The sequence below is a fragment of the Lepisma saccharinum genome, chromosome 12 (assembly GCF_977018435.1).
Source record: "Lepisma saccharinum chromosome 12, izLepSacc3.1, whole genome shotgun sequence".
NCBI classification, from domain to species: domain Eukaryota; kingdom Metazoa; phylum Arthropoda; class Insecta; order Zygentoma; family Lepismatidae; genus Lepisma; species Lepisma saccharinum.
Genome location: NC_139240.1, coordinates 29,844,392 through 29,857,858, shown reverse-complemented (window position 1 = coordinate 29,857,858; position 13,467 = coordinate 29,844,392). Strand labels below are relative to the sequence as shown.

The window sequence follows — 13,467 nt, the reverse complement described above, 5'->3', positions numbered from 1 at the left end:
TCTCTCATTGGTTAATATTTTCTAGCCTCTACCCAGGACCGTTCGAGCTCCTCAATTATACCAAATATGACTCACCACCGACGCTTCCGTTAGAATAGGCCGAAAATGTCTTTTGTACATTAATGGGAAAACCATTAATTCCAAGTTCCCACGTCTGTATAAATCATCTGTGACTCATATCCGGCAGAAACGCATATATAATATACAACAAAAGGTTAGCTTAGGCCGAAAACGGAATACATAATAGTGTCTTTTGTGCACTAATGGAAAACCATTAATTTCAAACTCACACGTGTGCATGAGTCATCGATGACTCATCTCCTCCTCCACCCACGACACGTGGCGCTAGATTAAATAACAATAGCGTCACCCCTCGAAAATAAATTAAAAAACCATTAATGTCAATTAAAGGGTCTATTGTTTGGTCTAAAGTATTTTCCCTTCTACTTAGATTGAAGCTATTAAGACTCGTTTAACAGAATCATGAAACTGGAAATATATAAGTCTACTATTAGCACGTATATTAAACACAGCATTGTGATATTACATAGAAGAAAATTTTACATGTAAAACCAATACAAATCCAATGCTGTCAACCACAGTAATTAGGATTCCATACATTTTAATGTTTCAGAACAAAGTTCTAGACATATATTAAACTGTAAACACATTGAGTTAGAGTAAAGTTCAAGCTCTAAACAACGCACAATATCGTTGCAGGTTTCAATTATGAATATCTATTACAGTTAATGATTAAGATTACTGAACATATCCAGGGTTTTCAAACGAAAAATTGTTACCTATGTACTTAGGTTGATTGATTGATTTAATTCATTTTCCATAACTTTTTTTTTTTACACTTTTGGCAAATTTGCGAAGATGGGGATGAGTGATGATGATATGATGAAATTGATAAATGGACACTCACAAACATTCATGCCCAGGCCGGGATTCGAACCCGGGACCCCTGGTGTCGTAGCTCAATGTCAAAAAATTATATTATGCAGTCATGACGCAGTAACATTCAAAAACTTACAAATAAAGTAAAATGAGACGTGTAATTTTAGATGCAAATATTTCAATTATTCAGTAAAATTATTCATAAAATTTCAAAAAATAACCAACTATATTTGATTTTTTTTTTTTTTTTGTCATAGAAAACTGTCATGGCTGCAACTGTTCAACAAATTAATGTGCCTTTTCACTTGCCTGTTTTAATGCGATTGTAAACAAAATATTTCACTTGCTGCCATGTTCTCTTCTTCAAAATATTTTCAGATGCATCTATGCATTTCAAACAATCGTCCTTTCCTGGGACTTTTCGCAACAGAAGAAACTTGGAAAGGTGTTTTTCTATTGATTTTCTTTCTTCTCTGCTCCATGGTTCACGTTTGGATGCTCTTTTTTTCTTGTTACTTTGAACATTAGAATATACTATTTGACTTGAGGTGGATGGAGTCTCGTCATCTAGGTCATGGCATTGCATATTATTATTTTGTGTAGGTGTGTTCTCATCATCACTGCTAGATTTCACATCACTTTCATAATGTTCATCATTAATATCAATTTCTTCTAATGTCTTTCCACTATACTCCTGAAGTTTGCCTCGTTCTGCCGCAACCAACAGTTTACTAACTTTTGCTACGAGCAAGGTACTTTCTGGGAGTCTATAATAATTTCTGTGGACAGTTATGTCGTGACCTAAAAATGTGGCAAGATTTTCCAACTCCAATTCTGAGAGATTGAATACCTGCGAAATTGTAGCAATATGTTTCCTTAATTTGGTTGATGTTAAATTTTCGGGATTTTTTAGATTTGCCCTTGCTGTGTATTTCCGAATAACATCTGATCCTCGAATGCTGCTGGTTGAATTGAAATACACCCTAGCAAATATGTATGGGTTTTCTGAAGATATGCCCACTTTGTTTCTGTGTGCAATGAGCATGCCAATTGCCTTCACAATATCTTTACCCATGAGGATCGGAACTTTTCTTCTTCTCTTTCCCCTTGTTTCTACCAAATCATACGTCTTTATAAGTACTTGTTCAAATTTCGATAGGCATTCCTGAATTTCAGCAGGGCAAGTAGCAGGGTCACGTCTTAGAAATGTCTCGACCTCAAGTCTCGATGCTTCACCTGCTCTCTTTCTGTTGAATAATATTAAACGAGCAAGTGTTGCAGAACTGAGGTTATTCCAAGTTTTTTTGTTTGGGTTTTCTTCCAAAGCTCTTAATGCACTTGAAAATTCCTGTTTCAAGATCCCATCAAGCTTTTTAATGTCTTCAGCTAAAGGTAATATCTGAAACTTGTTCCACTTCTTTCGTGCCATAGTCATAAGAGCATTTCCGGACACCTCACTATTCCATTCTATGTCAAATACTTGAAGAAACGAATCCAAGCGTTGCTTTTCCTCTTCGTTGCCATCTGTTAAAGAGCGACTTTTCATTAAAATTGCACATTTCTTCAAAGAATGGCCCAACTTAAGTGCTAATGACGGATTCCTATATTGATGAACCTCTTCTTCATAACCGCAAACCTTCCTCACTGCACGTGTAACAAGGGAGAATTGTTTTGCACTAAGACAATCAGCCAAAGATGTGATAGTTCCATCCAATTCTTTCACACATAGAAGAAACCGACCTAGCTCCCTCATTTTTTGGCTTACATATGTGTGCAGATGTTTATCATAACCACGTTTTTGGTACAATTTTGTACCAAATAGTAGAATTAGTTTGTCATTTTTCACAGTCAAAGTTATCCTGCCAGACGCCATATTATTAATAACATTGTTCATCAGTTCTTTGCTGCAGGTATCCGGCATTGGAAGCAAAAGCATGCCAATTTTTTGATGTTGCTTTCGTCTTATTTCACTTGCGTTATTTAGAGGACAAACTTTCGTGTGCCTCCATAATTCATGCTTTACATAATATCCAAAACAATATTCACAAGGATAGTACTGATCGAAACTAATATCATTTCTTGGTCTCTTTGCTGGAATTATCTCACCTTCCTTTTTCGCTATCACTTCTTTGTTGTGTTTGAAATTACCTGCGTTGCATAATTTTTTCAGAATATGTTTTCTCTCCTCAGATTTTCTGGGCAAACTCATTGCTTTTTGTACTTCTTGTTCTTCTGAGTGTTGAGACATTAAGTGACGTGATAATTTGGCGAAAGATTTGCAACAATAAATACAATAAGCTCTTCTATCCCAAACACGAGTTGATGTTTGGGGAACATTTGTTGCCCTGCTGACTGTTATATTTTGACACTCTGGCAATGAGTCGGGAAGTATATCAGTCTCATGGTCAGAGCCTGATGAACAAGAAACCTGATCAAGATTTTCTTCCAGATATTCTCTGCGGAATTTCAACGGGCTACTCTTGCTTCTACCACGAATATCGAAATCTTCGTCGGTACTACTTTCCACCTCATCAGGTGGTAAATAATTTGGGTCCTGATCGCTATCATCTGCTTCTGATTCTGAAAAGCCTATACATTTTGCCGCAATGGCAATATCCTTCCATGACTGCCTGCAGTTCTTTTCTTGCCTTATTCTGCTCGTAAGCGGTGTATCAACTGACCCACAATTTTCAGAGTCGGTATCAGAATATGGAACTAAATTTATCTGATGGACAGTTTGACATTTAGATTTTAATCCTGTAACATTATCATTACCAATAATTTCATTGCTTTCTAAAACATTTACAGACTCATTACCTTCAGAGTTATTTACACAAACAACCTCACTTATTTCTCTCACATGTGGAATTTGTGGAATATCTATAGTTCTACTTAGATCACCCGGAATTTTGCTCTCATTTCCAATATTTCCATTGTTTTCAGAATATGGAACTAAATTTATCTGATGGACAGTTTGACATTTAGATTTAAAACCTGTAACATTATCATTACCAATAATTTCATTGCTTTCTAAAACATTTACAGACTCATTACCTTCAGAGTTATTTACACAAACAACCTCACTTATTTCTCTCTCACATGTGGAATTTGTGGAATATCTATAGTTCTACTTAGATCACCCGGAACTTTGCTCTCATTTCCAATATTTCCATTGTTTTCAGAATATGGAACTAAATTTATCTGATGGACAGTTTGACATTTAGATTTTAAACCTGTAACATTATCATTACCAATAATTTCATTGCTTTCTAAAACATTTACAGACTGATTACCTTCATACTTATTTACACAAACAACCTCACTTATTTCTCTAACATGAGGAATTTGTGGAATATCTATAGTTCTACTTAGATCACCCGGAATTTTGCTCTCATTTCGAATATTTCCATCGTTTTCAGAATATGGAACTAAATTTATCTGATGGACAGTTTGACATTTAGATTTTAAACCTGTAACATTATCATTACCAATAATTTCATTGATTTCTAAAACATTTACAGACTGATTATTTTCAGACTTATTTACACAAACAACCCCACTTATTTCTCTAACATGTGGAGGTTGTGGAATATCTATAGTTCTACTTAGATCACCCGGAATTTTGCTCTCACTTCCCGTATTTCCCTTTCTAGTTTTTGAGACTAGATTTTCTGAAGCTTCAGGTTCAATCTTCTTATTTACCATTTTTCTTCTCTTTGGACCTTTAGAACTTGTGCTATCTTTGTTCCTCAAACTGTATTTGCTAAATGAGGCTTTTAAAGGTGATTGAATCGATGCTTCCACCTTTTCTCTTTTCTTGATACCTCCAGAGTTGCATTTTCTTTCCACTTCTTTTACTTCTTTTTTACCTAAGATGGTAAAAATGTGAACTTTAAAATTCATATTATTACTTGTATTCAAATCATTTTTAAAGTTGCTTTAGTTTCCTTTATTAGACAAAGAACAACTTTAGATATTACAAGATAATTGTAATAGTAAACGGCACGAAATAGGGGACCAATATTTTGAAAATAATGATTATAAACTTTATGTGATTCTCATATTTTGTAGGTGTGAAAGCAAGAGACACAAGAAAACAATTTTAACGTGACAGGTCTCGTACACATTTAAGATAGTAGTAATAATATTAATAATATAACCTGACGGTACTTGTAGACGGATTTGTATTGTGAGCGAGGCTAGCAAGAAAATTTGAACATATTTATTTGTATTACTATCTTAATTTGGTGTCAACAGTGTATGTGACTGATACAAAATCAAGAAGTTGGGAATACTTAGTAAAAAATATACACAAAATATTGCGAAGAAATTGACAATTTAGACCAATTGCCTTGCTAGTGTAATGTTTGAAATTTTGGCGGGTTGCCCCTGTTTACCTCCACCCCCTTGAGAACGCGCTTGACTACTATGTGCTTGTTACATAAACTATTTCATCAATTCACTTTCATACTATTCTTCGTGATGTAAAGTAGAAAGATTAAATATTACACAAACATACCATGAAAGCAAATGACTTTTCTTGATGGATATTTCCTTGGAAGCACTTATTTTTTTTCAACGATATAAGCGCTTAAAATATGTCCAACACAGAAAACAGTGGACGTGACCAAAGTTCAAGGTGCGCGTGGTAGGGTGGTCATTTGTGTCATTAGTTGAGTAGAACTACTTGATAAAAATAATTCGAAAGTTTTAAACTTGGATTCGGCACCCACAGACGATGATTTTGGATTCGGCACAGACAGGCGATGGACTATCGTAAAATGTGAGCGAAAAATGCAGTCTCGACTGGGACTCGAATACAGTTCTGCGTCGAGACTGCATTCTTTGCTCACATTCAACGACTGAGAAATTTGCCTGAGCAAAGCTAAAACAATAACAACACTTGGGACATTCTAAGACCACAAATCTATAACCCAAACAACAAGGAATTTCGAATAAGTTCACACTGAGATTCAGGACTGTTAATTCTAAATAAAAAAAATAAAGTACATCGTATTTCGGGTGTCACGTTTAACAGATATTATGTTCCTGTGTAGAGCTGTTTTTTATCATTATTTGCTTTTAAGGATTTGATCCACGTATTACTTTAATTCACAAATTGATGGTTAAATAAAAAAAATCATTTTATTGTTCTACCCTTCATTTTGTTTTCATTAAGGCGCTTGCACCCGTATTATGAGTACATAACATACATTCTGCTAGCACACCAGGTTTCACTTTCAAATACGAAATAAAGTGTTACAACGTTGCAGTGCATTTTCGAAAAGAGGCGGTGTGGTGGCCAAGTTATGTTCTCATCTGCTTGTTCATCCATTTTATCAATATCTGCCATATGTGTCTTTTGTGACTGTAATATTGAATAGAAGAGTTCTGTTAAATATGACACTCCAAACACGATGTAAAGTTTTTAGAATGAACAGTCCTGAATCTCAATCTGGATTTATTTGAATTCTTGGTTTTGGTTCAAATTGTAGATTTGTAGTTTTATAACATTAGAAGTATTGTTATTGCTTTGCCTTTGTTTAGGAAAAACTTCCAACTTACTAAGGAACAAAAATGGGAACACTTCCTCGCATGCCTGAAAGTTTGCTCAAGTAGATCGCTTGTTCGGTAGCTGAATATAGGATCTATTTTAAGGCTTATAACGCAGAAACTAAGTGCTTTGAGGTATTGCTTATCACTGAACATTCCTTGTTTTCTCGGAGTGTATCACCATTGAACGTTTGTTGAAGTTGCTTCCCAACACCCTGCAGTGGCGACGCTGAGGGAGAGCCCTGCTGGGTCACGGCCCCCAGAAACATTTCTTCTCCCCCCGCCCCCATTTTTAGACTCAAAACTTCGAGCACTTATTAGAGTAACATAGTAGCTTTAAGAAAACTCTTGTAACTTTACCATAGATTAAGAACTCACGATTCCATATAGATATGATAGCAGATCAGTATTTTTTCTAAATATAGTAAAACAAATTTTGATCGCTTCGCTCGTAATTTGGTTCTTTGTAATATAGTCTCGTCAAGCGTATATACTTATTGCTTTTGCTTCTTTTGTACCCAAGTAAAATTAATATTGTTGTCGGTTTCCAAAGATTTCTTCATTGCTGCTCTCAGAATACAAATGTTGCTGAGTCAGATCAAGTTAACATGTATTAGCTGCCCTATGATTATTGAAGCGGCCCCCTCCATGTAGGACTGCCTTGACGGGGCGAGGGGGCTTAGTAGGGAGGTCATTTTCATCTCATCATTTCACCCATTCTTCACATCCATATCTCACGTTTTCACCATCCCATCACGTCATTCATCTCCATATCTTTGACCTCCCTCTAAGAAACTAAGATAGGGAGGTCATTTTCATCTCATCACTTCACTCATTCTTCACATCCATATTTCACGTTTTCACCATTTCATCACGTCATTCATCTCCATATCTTTGACCTCCCTATAACTAAGGGTCCTGCTAGAGGAGACAACCTCGATAAAAAACCCCTATCCCAAGGTGTGAGTTGCACGTGCCGATGGGACAGTGTTGGCTGCAGGGGTAGGTGCAGTCGCGAACGTGGCCTCGGGGATTTCGGTTTGGTCCTCGAGTAGCCTCCATTTTTGGGGGTAGGCCTTCCTCGGCATAGAGGGCATGTCGAGGCGACATTTTATGGACCCTCCACTTAAAATATTATTTGTATATGAGTACAAAAAACAACTCAAACGGGGGGAAACCCCCAAAACGAGCGCGGCCTTCGAGCCCGCTTCAGGTAATGGAAAAGACAAGTAACGTGCCACGTTATCTTGTAATTAGTATAGTGCAGAAGACCGATAGTAACGATGAATCTGCAACAACCAAGAAACATCCAGCAGCTACATTAAAGGACTTGTCACCATTTCTGATCAAGAAGCAGCTAGACTACGCCGCTGGTTCAGATGTACCAGAAATAAAAAAGCTGCGAAACGGGAGTCTACTGATCCAGACCAGCACAGATCGCCAGACAAACAACCTTTTAAAGCTAAGATCTTTGGGCGACTTCCCTGTTAATGTTGAACCTCACCGTCAACTTAACAGTAGTAGAGGTGTGATTCGCCACTGGGATCTGCTAAATGCTGAGGAGGAAGAGATTCTTGAAGCACTCTCAGACCAACATGTCACCGCAGTGCAGCGAATAAAGACGCGTAAGTCCGGAGAACTAGTACCAACTGCTTCACTCATAGTGACGTTTCAAACGACCACTCTCCCAGATATTGTACGGGCAGGATATTTGAGACTCAAAGTCCGTCCGTACATCCCTAACCCGATGCGGTGTTTCAAATGCCAGCACTTTGGGCACACTCAGCCTTCCTGCAAGGCCACTACCGCCCTTTGTGGTAAGTGTAGTAAGCCTGATCATGGGACCGAACCTTGTTCTTCAGGTCCCAAATGCATTAACTGCCAAGGCGAGCACCCAGTCTGGCATCGTGACTGCCCCTCTTTCCAACAAGAGAAGAAAATCAGAGAGTTGGTCGTCACAGAGAAAATCTCTGCTGGTGAAGCAAAACAACGTCTCCGTGACAGCATACGCACTAGTTTACCTGTGCCATTCGCTACAGTTGCTGCAGCTGCTCTTAGCCGTCGCAGTGTAGGTGTACAAACCAGCGACGTGTCCACTCAAACAACAACGCTTCCTGTAGTAGCTCGTCCTGCTTCGAGGAAATCAGCAACCACTCCTCGCTCCACGGAGAAAAAGTTCAAGCAGGTACATAGTAAAGAATACTTCCTCAAGACCAGTAGCTCTCCAGTCAGGGTGGCAGCCACCACCCTGAAACTTAAGGCGCAGCTCAAAGCTGCCCGGCGGGCGCTCAAAGCACCCGCCCCCACTCCCCCTTCTTCATCCCCTTCGCCCTCTGTGTCCTTACCTGAGGACATGATACAAGACGAAGCCGCGGATGAAGAATTTATCAAGGTGACAGGGCCTAGACACAGAGTACGCCTCAAAAGGTAACTATAATACCTCCCACTATGGCTTATTGTCTCCAATGGAACCTTAACGGTTTCCGTACACATCTCGAGGAACTGCAAATCTTAATATCTGAATTTGACCCTGCCATCATATGTCTCCAAGAGACACATTTTCGTCCAAATGAATCAGTGATTCTCAACGGATACACACTTTACCGCACCGACAAGCTTCCTGAGGGTCGTCGTGCACACGGTGGTGTTGCAATCGGTGTTCGAGATAACATCCACTCAACGCCAATCTTTCTCACCACCCCCCTCCAAGCGGTCGCTGTGCGGGTCCATCTACCACAGCCAATATCTTTGTGCTGTATCTACATCACAAGGGAGGAGCGATTCTCTCTTGACGACCTCCTTTCTATTTTCGACCAACTTCCGTCTCCTGTAGTTCTTTTGGGCGATTTTAATTCCTACAATCGTTTGTGGGGCTCCGTTCGTACAGAGCCTCGGGGTCAAATTGTAGATCAATTCCGTGAGGCATCAGCTTTAACGTTGCTGAATGATGGGACTCCCACATATTTCAGTCCTTCCTCAGGCACACACTCTGCGTTGGACTTGTCCTTCTGCAGTCCCAGCCTTGCTCCTACCACATCTTGGAGCGTTCACCCTGATCTCTGTGGGAGTGATCACTTCCCTCTCATTCTTACCTTCGAACATCTTCAGCACTCACGTGAACAACACCCTCACTGGCATCTCAGTCGGGCCGACTGGGATGCCTTCGAGCGTGCAGTGGACCTTGAAATCGATCTTGCGTCGACTCTACCACCAATCGACGCCTTAGATGTCTTTGTGTCACGAGTGCATGATGCTGCACGCGCCTCCATTCCACATCCATGTGGACCTGCGAGGCGACGACCAGTCCCTTGGTGGACTGCGGAGATCAATGCAGCCATCAAGGAACGCAATCATGCTCTCGATCGATTTAATAGAAACCACACTGCCGCAAACCTAGAGCAGTTCCGTATTAAGCGTGCCCGTCGGCTCATCCGAGCCAGTAAGAAGGCGTGCTGGGTCCAATACGTGTCTTCCCTGACGAAGGAGGCTTCGTCGAAAGCCGTTTGGACCAAAGTACGTCGCATCCAGGGGGGTGCATCTACTCCTCTGAGCGCTCTGGAGCACGACGGGACGTTGCACACCGATTCTGGAGACATAGCTAATATCTTGGCCACGCAGTTTTCTGATGCGTCTAGCTCTGAAAATTATGAACCACGTTTCCGCCGTGAGAAGGACCGTCAAGAACGACGCCCTCTAGTTTTTCGAAGTCATAACAACGAGCCATACAACTCTCGATTCACTGAACGGGAGTTCGATCAGGCGCTTCGAGATTCAAAGAATACAGCTCCTGGAGTGGACAAGATCCACTATGAGATGCTTCGTCATCTGCCCATTGTAGCAAGAAATTTCCTTCTGGCGGTATTTAACAGGCTTTGGTTGGAGGACTCTTTCCCCACTTCCTGGAAAGAAGCTATTATTGTTCCCATCCTGAAACCAGGTAAACAACGCACCGCAGCCTCGAGTTACAGGCCTATTGCCTTAACTAGCTGTGTGTGCAAGTTGATGGAACGCATGATCAACAAGCGTCTCACCTGGTTTTTGGAGGAAAACTCATTGATAAGTAATTTTCAATGTGGTTTTCGCTCCAACCGTTCCACACTGGACCATCTGGTTCAGCTGGAAACACACATTCAGGATGCATTTCTCAACAAGGAACATTTAGTTGCAGTTTTCTTTGACCTCCAAAAAGCATATGACACAACGTGGCGCTTTGGCATCATAAAACAGCTCCATTCTTGGGGCGTGCGTGGCCATATGGCGTACTTTATTAAAAACTTTTTATCCGATCGTTTTTTCCGCGTACGTGTTGGGAACTCCTTTTCGGAGCTTCACGAACAAGAGAACGGTGTTCCGCAGGGCAGCGTATTAAGTGTGACTCTGTTTGCCATAGCAGTGAACAGCGTTATGGCAAGCATTGTTGCCCCTGTACATGGTCTACTGTATGTAGATGACCTCACGATCTTTTGTCGCTCACGGAATCTCGCGTCAGCTTCTCGTCAACTCCAACTGACGATAAACCGTTTGGTTGAGTGGTCCTCCCAAACAGGTTTCACCTTCTCATCCGAGAAATCCGTGTGTGTTCACTTTTGTCGTCAACGTACATGTCATTTCGATCCTGACCTGTACATGGGGAAATCTCCCCTGTGCTTCGTGAATGAGGTCCGCTTCCTGGGCCTCATTTTCGATAAGAAATTAACATGGCTCCCTCACCTTCGCCAGTTAAAATTCTCTTGTCTTCGAGTTCTCAACCTTCTACGCGTTTTATCTCATACTTCTTGGGGTGCTGATAGGACGGTATTGCTTCGCCTATACCGTGCACTCATCAGGTCGAAGCTAGATTATGGATGTGTTGTGTATTCTTCTGCCCGCCCATCTAGACTTCGCATCCTAGACACCGTCCACCATGCTGGTATACGTGTGTGCACTGGTGCCTTTCGGACCAGTCCAGTCGCCAGTTTGTATGTAGAGGCATCTGAGCCGTCGCTGTCTCTGCGAAGACAGCGGCTGGTAGTTAACTACTTCCTCCATCTTCGCTCGATGCCTTCACATCCTTCATTCCACACCATCTCAGACGAGGGTAGGCTGGCAAGGTATCGGCTCCACCCTAGGGTCACTAGACCATTTGGTGTTCGTGCAGACGAGATCCTGTCAGCACTTGGTGTTGACAGTGATCTTCCTGGCGTCTCTCCACTCATTTCGCCTCTCCCTACCTGGGAGTTTCCTGCACCTTCTATCGATTTTTCTCTGACTGCTCTTCCAAAGTCAGAGACACCAATGGTTGTATACCAGCAACGGTTTTTAGAACTTCGTGCCAAGCACCCCAATTTTAATGTGTTTTACACGGATGGGTCCAAGACATTCGAATCAGTTGGTTGCGCCTTCGTCCTAGACTCTCAAAGTTCCAGTTACTTGCTACATCCTGCCTGTTCCATCTATACGGCAGAGTTGTACGCCATTCTAAAGGCACTGGACTTTGCAGACGTCAATGGTCTGAAGAAAGTCCTTGTGTGCTGTGATTCGACCAGCGTGTTGCAGTCTCTGAATTCGCCGTATTCCCGGCATCCCGTAGCGCAACGCATATTCAGACGGCTTGTGTCCTTATCTGCCAGCACAGACGTACACTTCTGTTGGGTCCCTAGCCACGTGGGCATCCAGGGGAACGAAGCAGCTGATGCTGCCGCGAAGTCTGCTGATGCAGATGGCGACGTTCTCGTCCACCTTTTGCCAGCTAGCGACCTGCAGAATGTGTTCCGTTCTCGCCTTCTTGACACTTGGCAGACCGAGTGGGATGTGGAAACGGGGAACAAGCTTCACGCTGTTAAGCCCACCATAGGTGTTTGGCGTTCCTCGTCTCGTCCCTCTCGGCGAGAAGACGTTATTCTTACCCGCCTGCGTATAGGACACAGCCGTCTCACGCATGGTCACCTACTGCAAGGGCTGGACCCTCCGTTGTGTCGTACTTGTAATGTTATTTTAAGCATCCGACACATTCTCGTTGAATGTGTCGATCTTGCTTACCTCCGGCAGACTTTTAACCTTTCCGGCTGTCTGTCATCCCTCTTGGGTGATGACAGCAATATTTTATCAAATGTTTTTAGTTTTTTACGAAGAGCTGGACTCTTCCACCGTCTGTAAGGAGGTTTTTAGTTTGTTTGTTCTGACTTTTTAATGTGTTGTGTTTGTATCGTGCAGGTCTTTTTACAACCTGCACTTTTATTTTTTCCTAAGGGGCTATTTACACCCCCTTTTTTAAAATCAAGTCAGAATTTTAGATAAGGGGCTATTTCCCCGTATACATAGAAGGGTGCAAAATGGCCTTAAGTGCCGACGCACCCAAACAATTTTAAATCAATCAATCAATCAATCAATGATTATTGAAGCGGAGAGTAACATTTTTATTCGTTCGTGTGTAATAATAATAATAATAATAATACTCATACTAATAATAATAATAATAATAATAATGAGGATGCACCTTAACTAAAATATGCTTTTATGTATTTTTTGCTTCCTTGGAAATCAGAACATATCGGCTAGTATGTCTGATTGCCCGTTTTCACTCACCCTGGAAGAAAAATCTACGGATGCTCTTGCCTTCAATCTATCGTTCGCATACATGTCAGTACTCTTCGTTCCATCATCATTCCTTCTCGTCATTGTAAACAGGGGAAGGACAAATGGATATGGAGCCTTCCGCCAAACCCTCAAGGAGTGAAAAATACCCCCCCCTCCCTTTCCGGCTCAAAAACTGATAAAATAACTAGTTCAAGCGGTAGAATATTACATACAATTTTGGAAACATGAAAGGCTTGAATTTAAGTTACAATAGTTTTGTAGAGCAATAGCCTCCACTATCGTAAGGATCGAAAATATGCTGAGCCCTGCTGGGTCACGGCCCCCAGAAACATTTCTATATATACATATATATATACCGGGTGGGGCACCCAAAAGTACCACAAGAAATATTTCGTGAACAACAATAAATATATTGCAAAACTGCTTTCGCATATACAT

The 13,467-nt window shown here is 41.1% G+C and overlaps 1 protein-coding gene across 1 annotated transcript; it reads right to left on the bottom strand.

Moving 5' to 3' along the window:
• Positions 1–1,201: 1,201 nt before the first annotated feature.
• Positions 1,202–13,110, bottom strand: LOC145996294 (uncharacterized). Its single transcript, XM_083132725.1, has 2 exons — positions 13,018–13,110; positions 1,202–3,625 (listed from the first exon to the last, which is right to left on the bottom strand). The coding sequence occupies exons 1-2, from the start codon at positions 13,108–13,110 to the stop codon at positions 1,202–1,204; spliced, it is 2,517 nt and encodes an 838-aa protein (XP_082988851.1).
• Between the last annotated feature and the right edge of the window lie 357 nt (positions 13,111–13,467).

Coding starts and splice junctions, on each gene's coding strand:
- LOC145996294 (XM_083132725.1), bottom strand. CDS start 13,110: ATGACGAGAAGGAATGATGATGGAACGAAGAGTACTGACATGTATGCG. Junction 3,626..13,017: donor CCGTAGATTTTTCTTCCAGG/GTGAGTGAAAAC, acceptor ACTGTCCATCAG/ATAAATTTAGTTCCATATTC.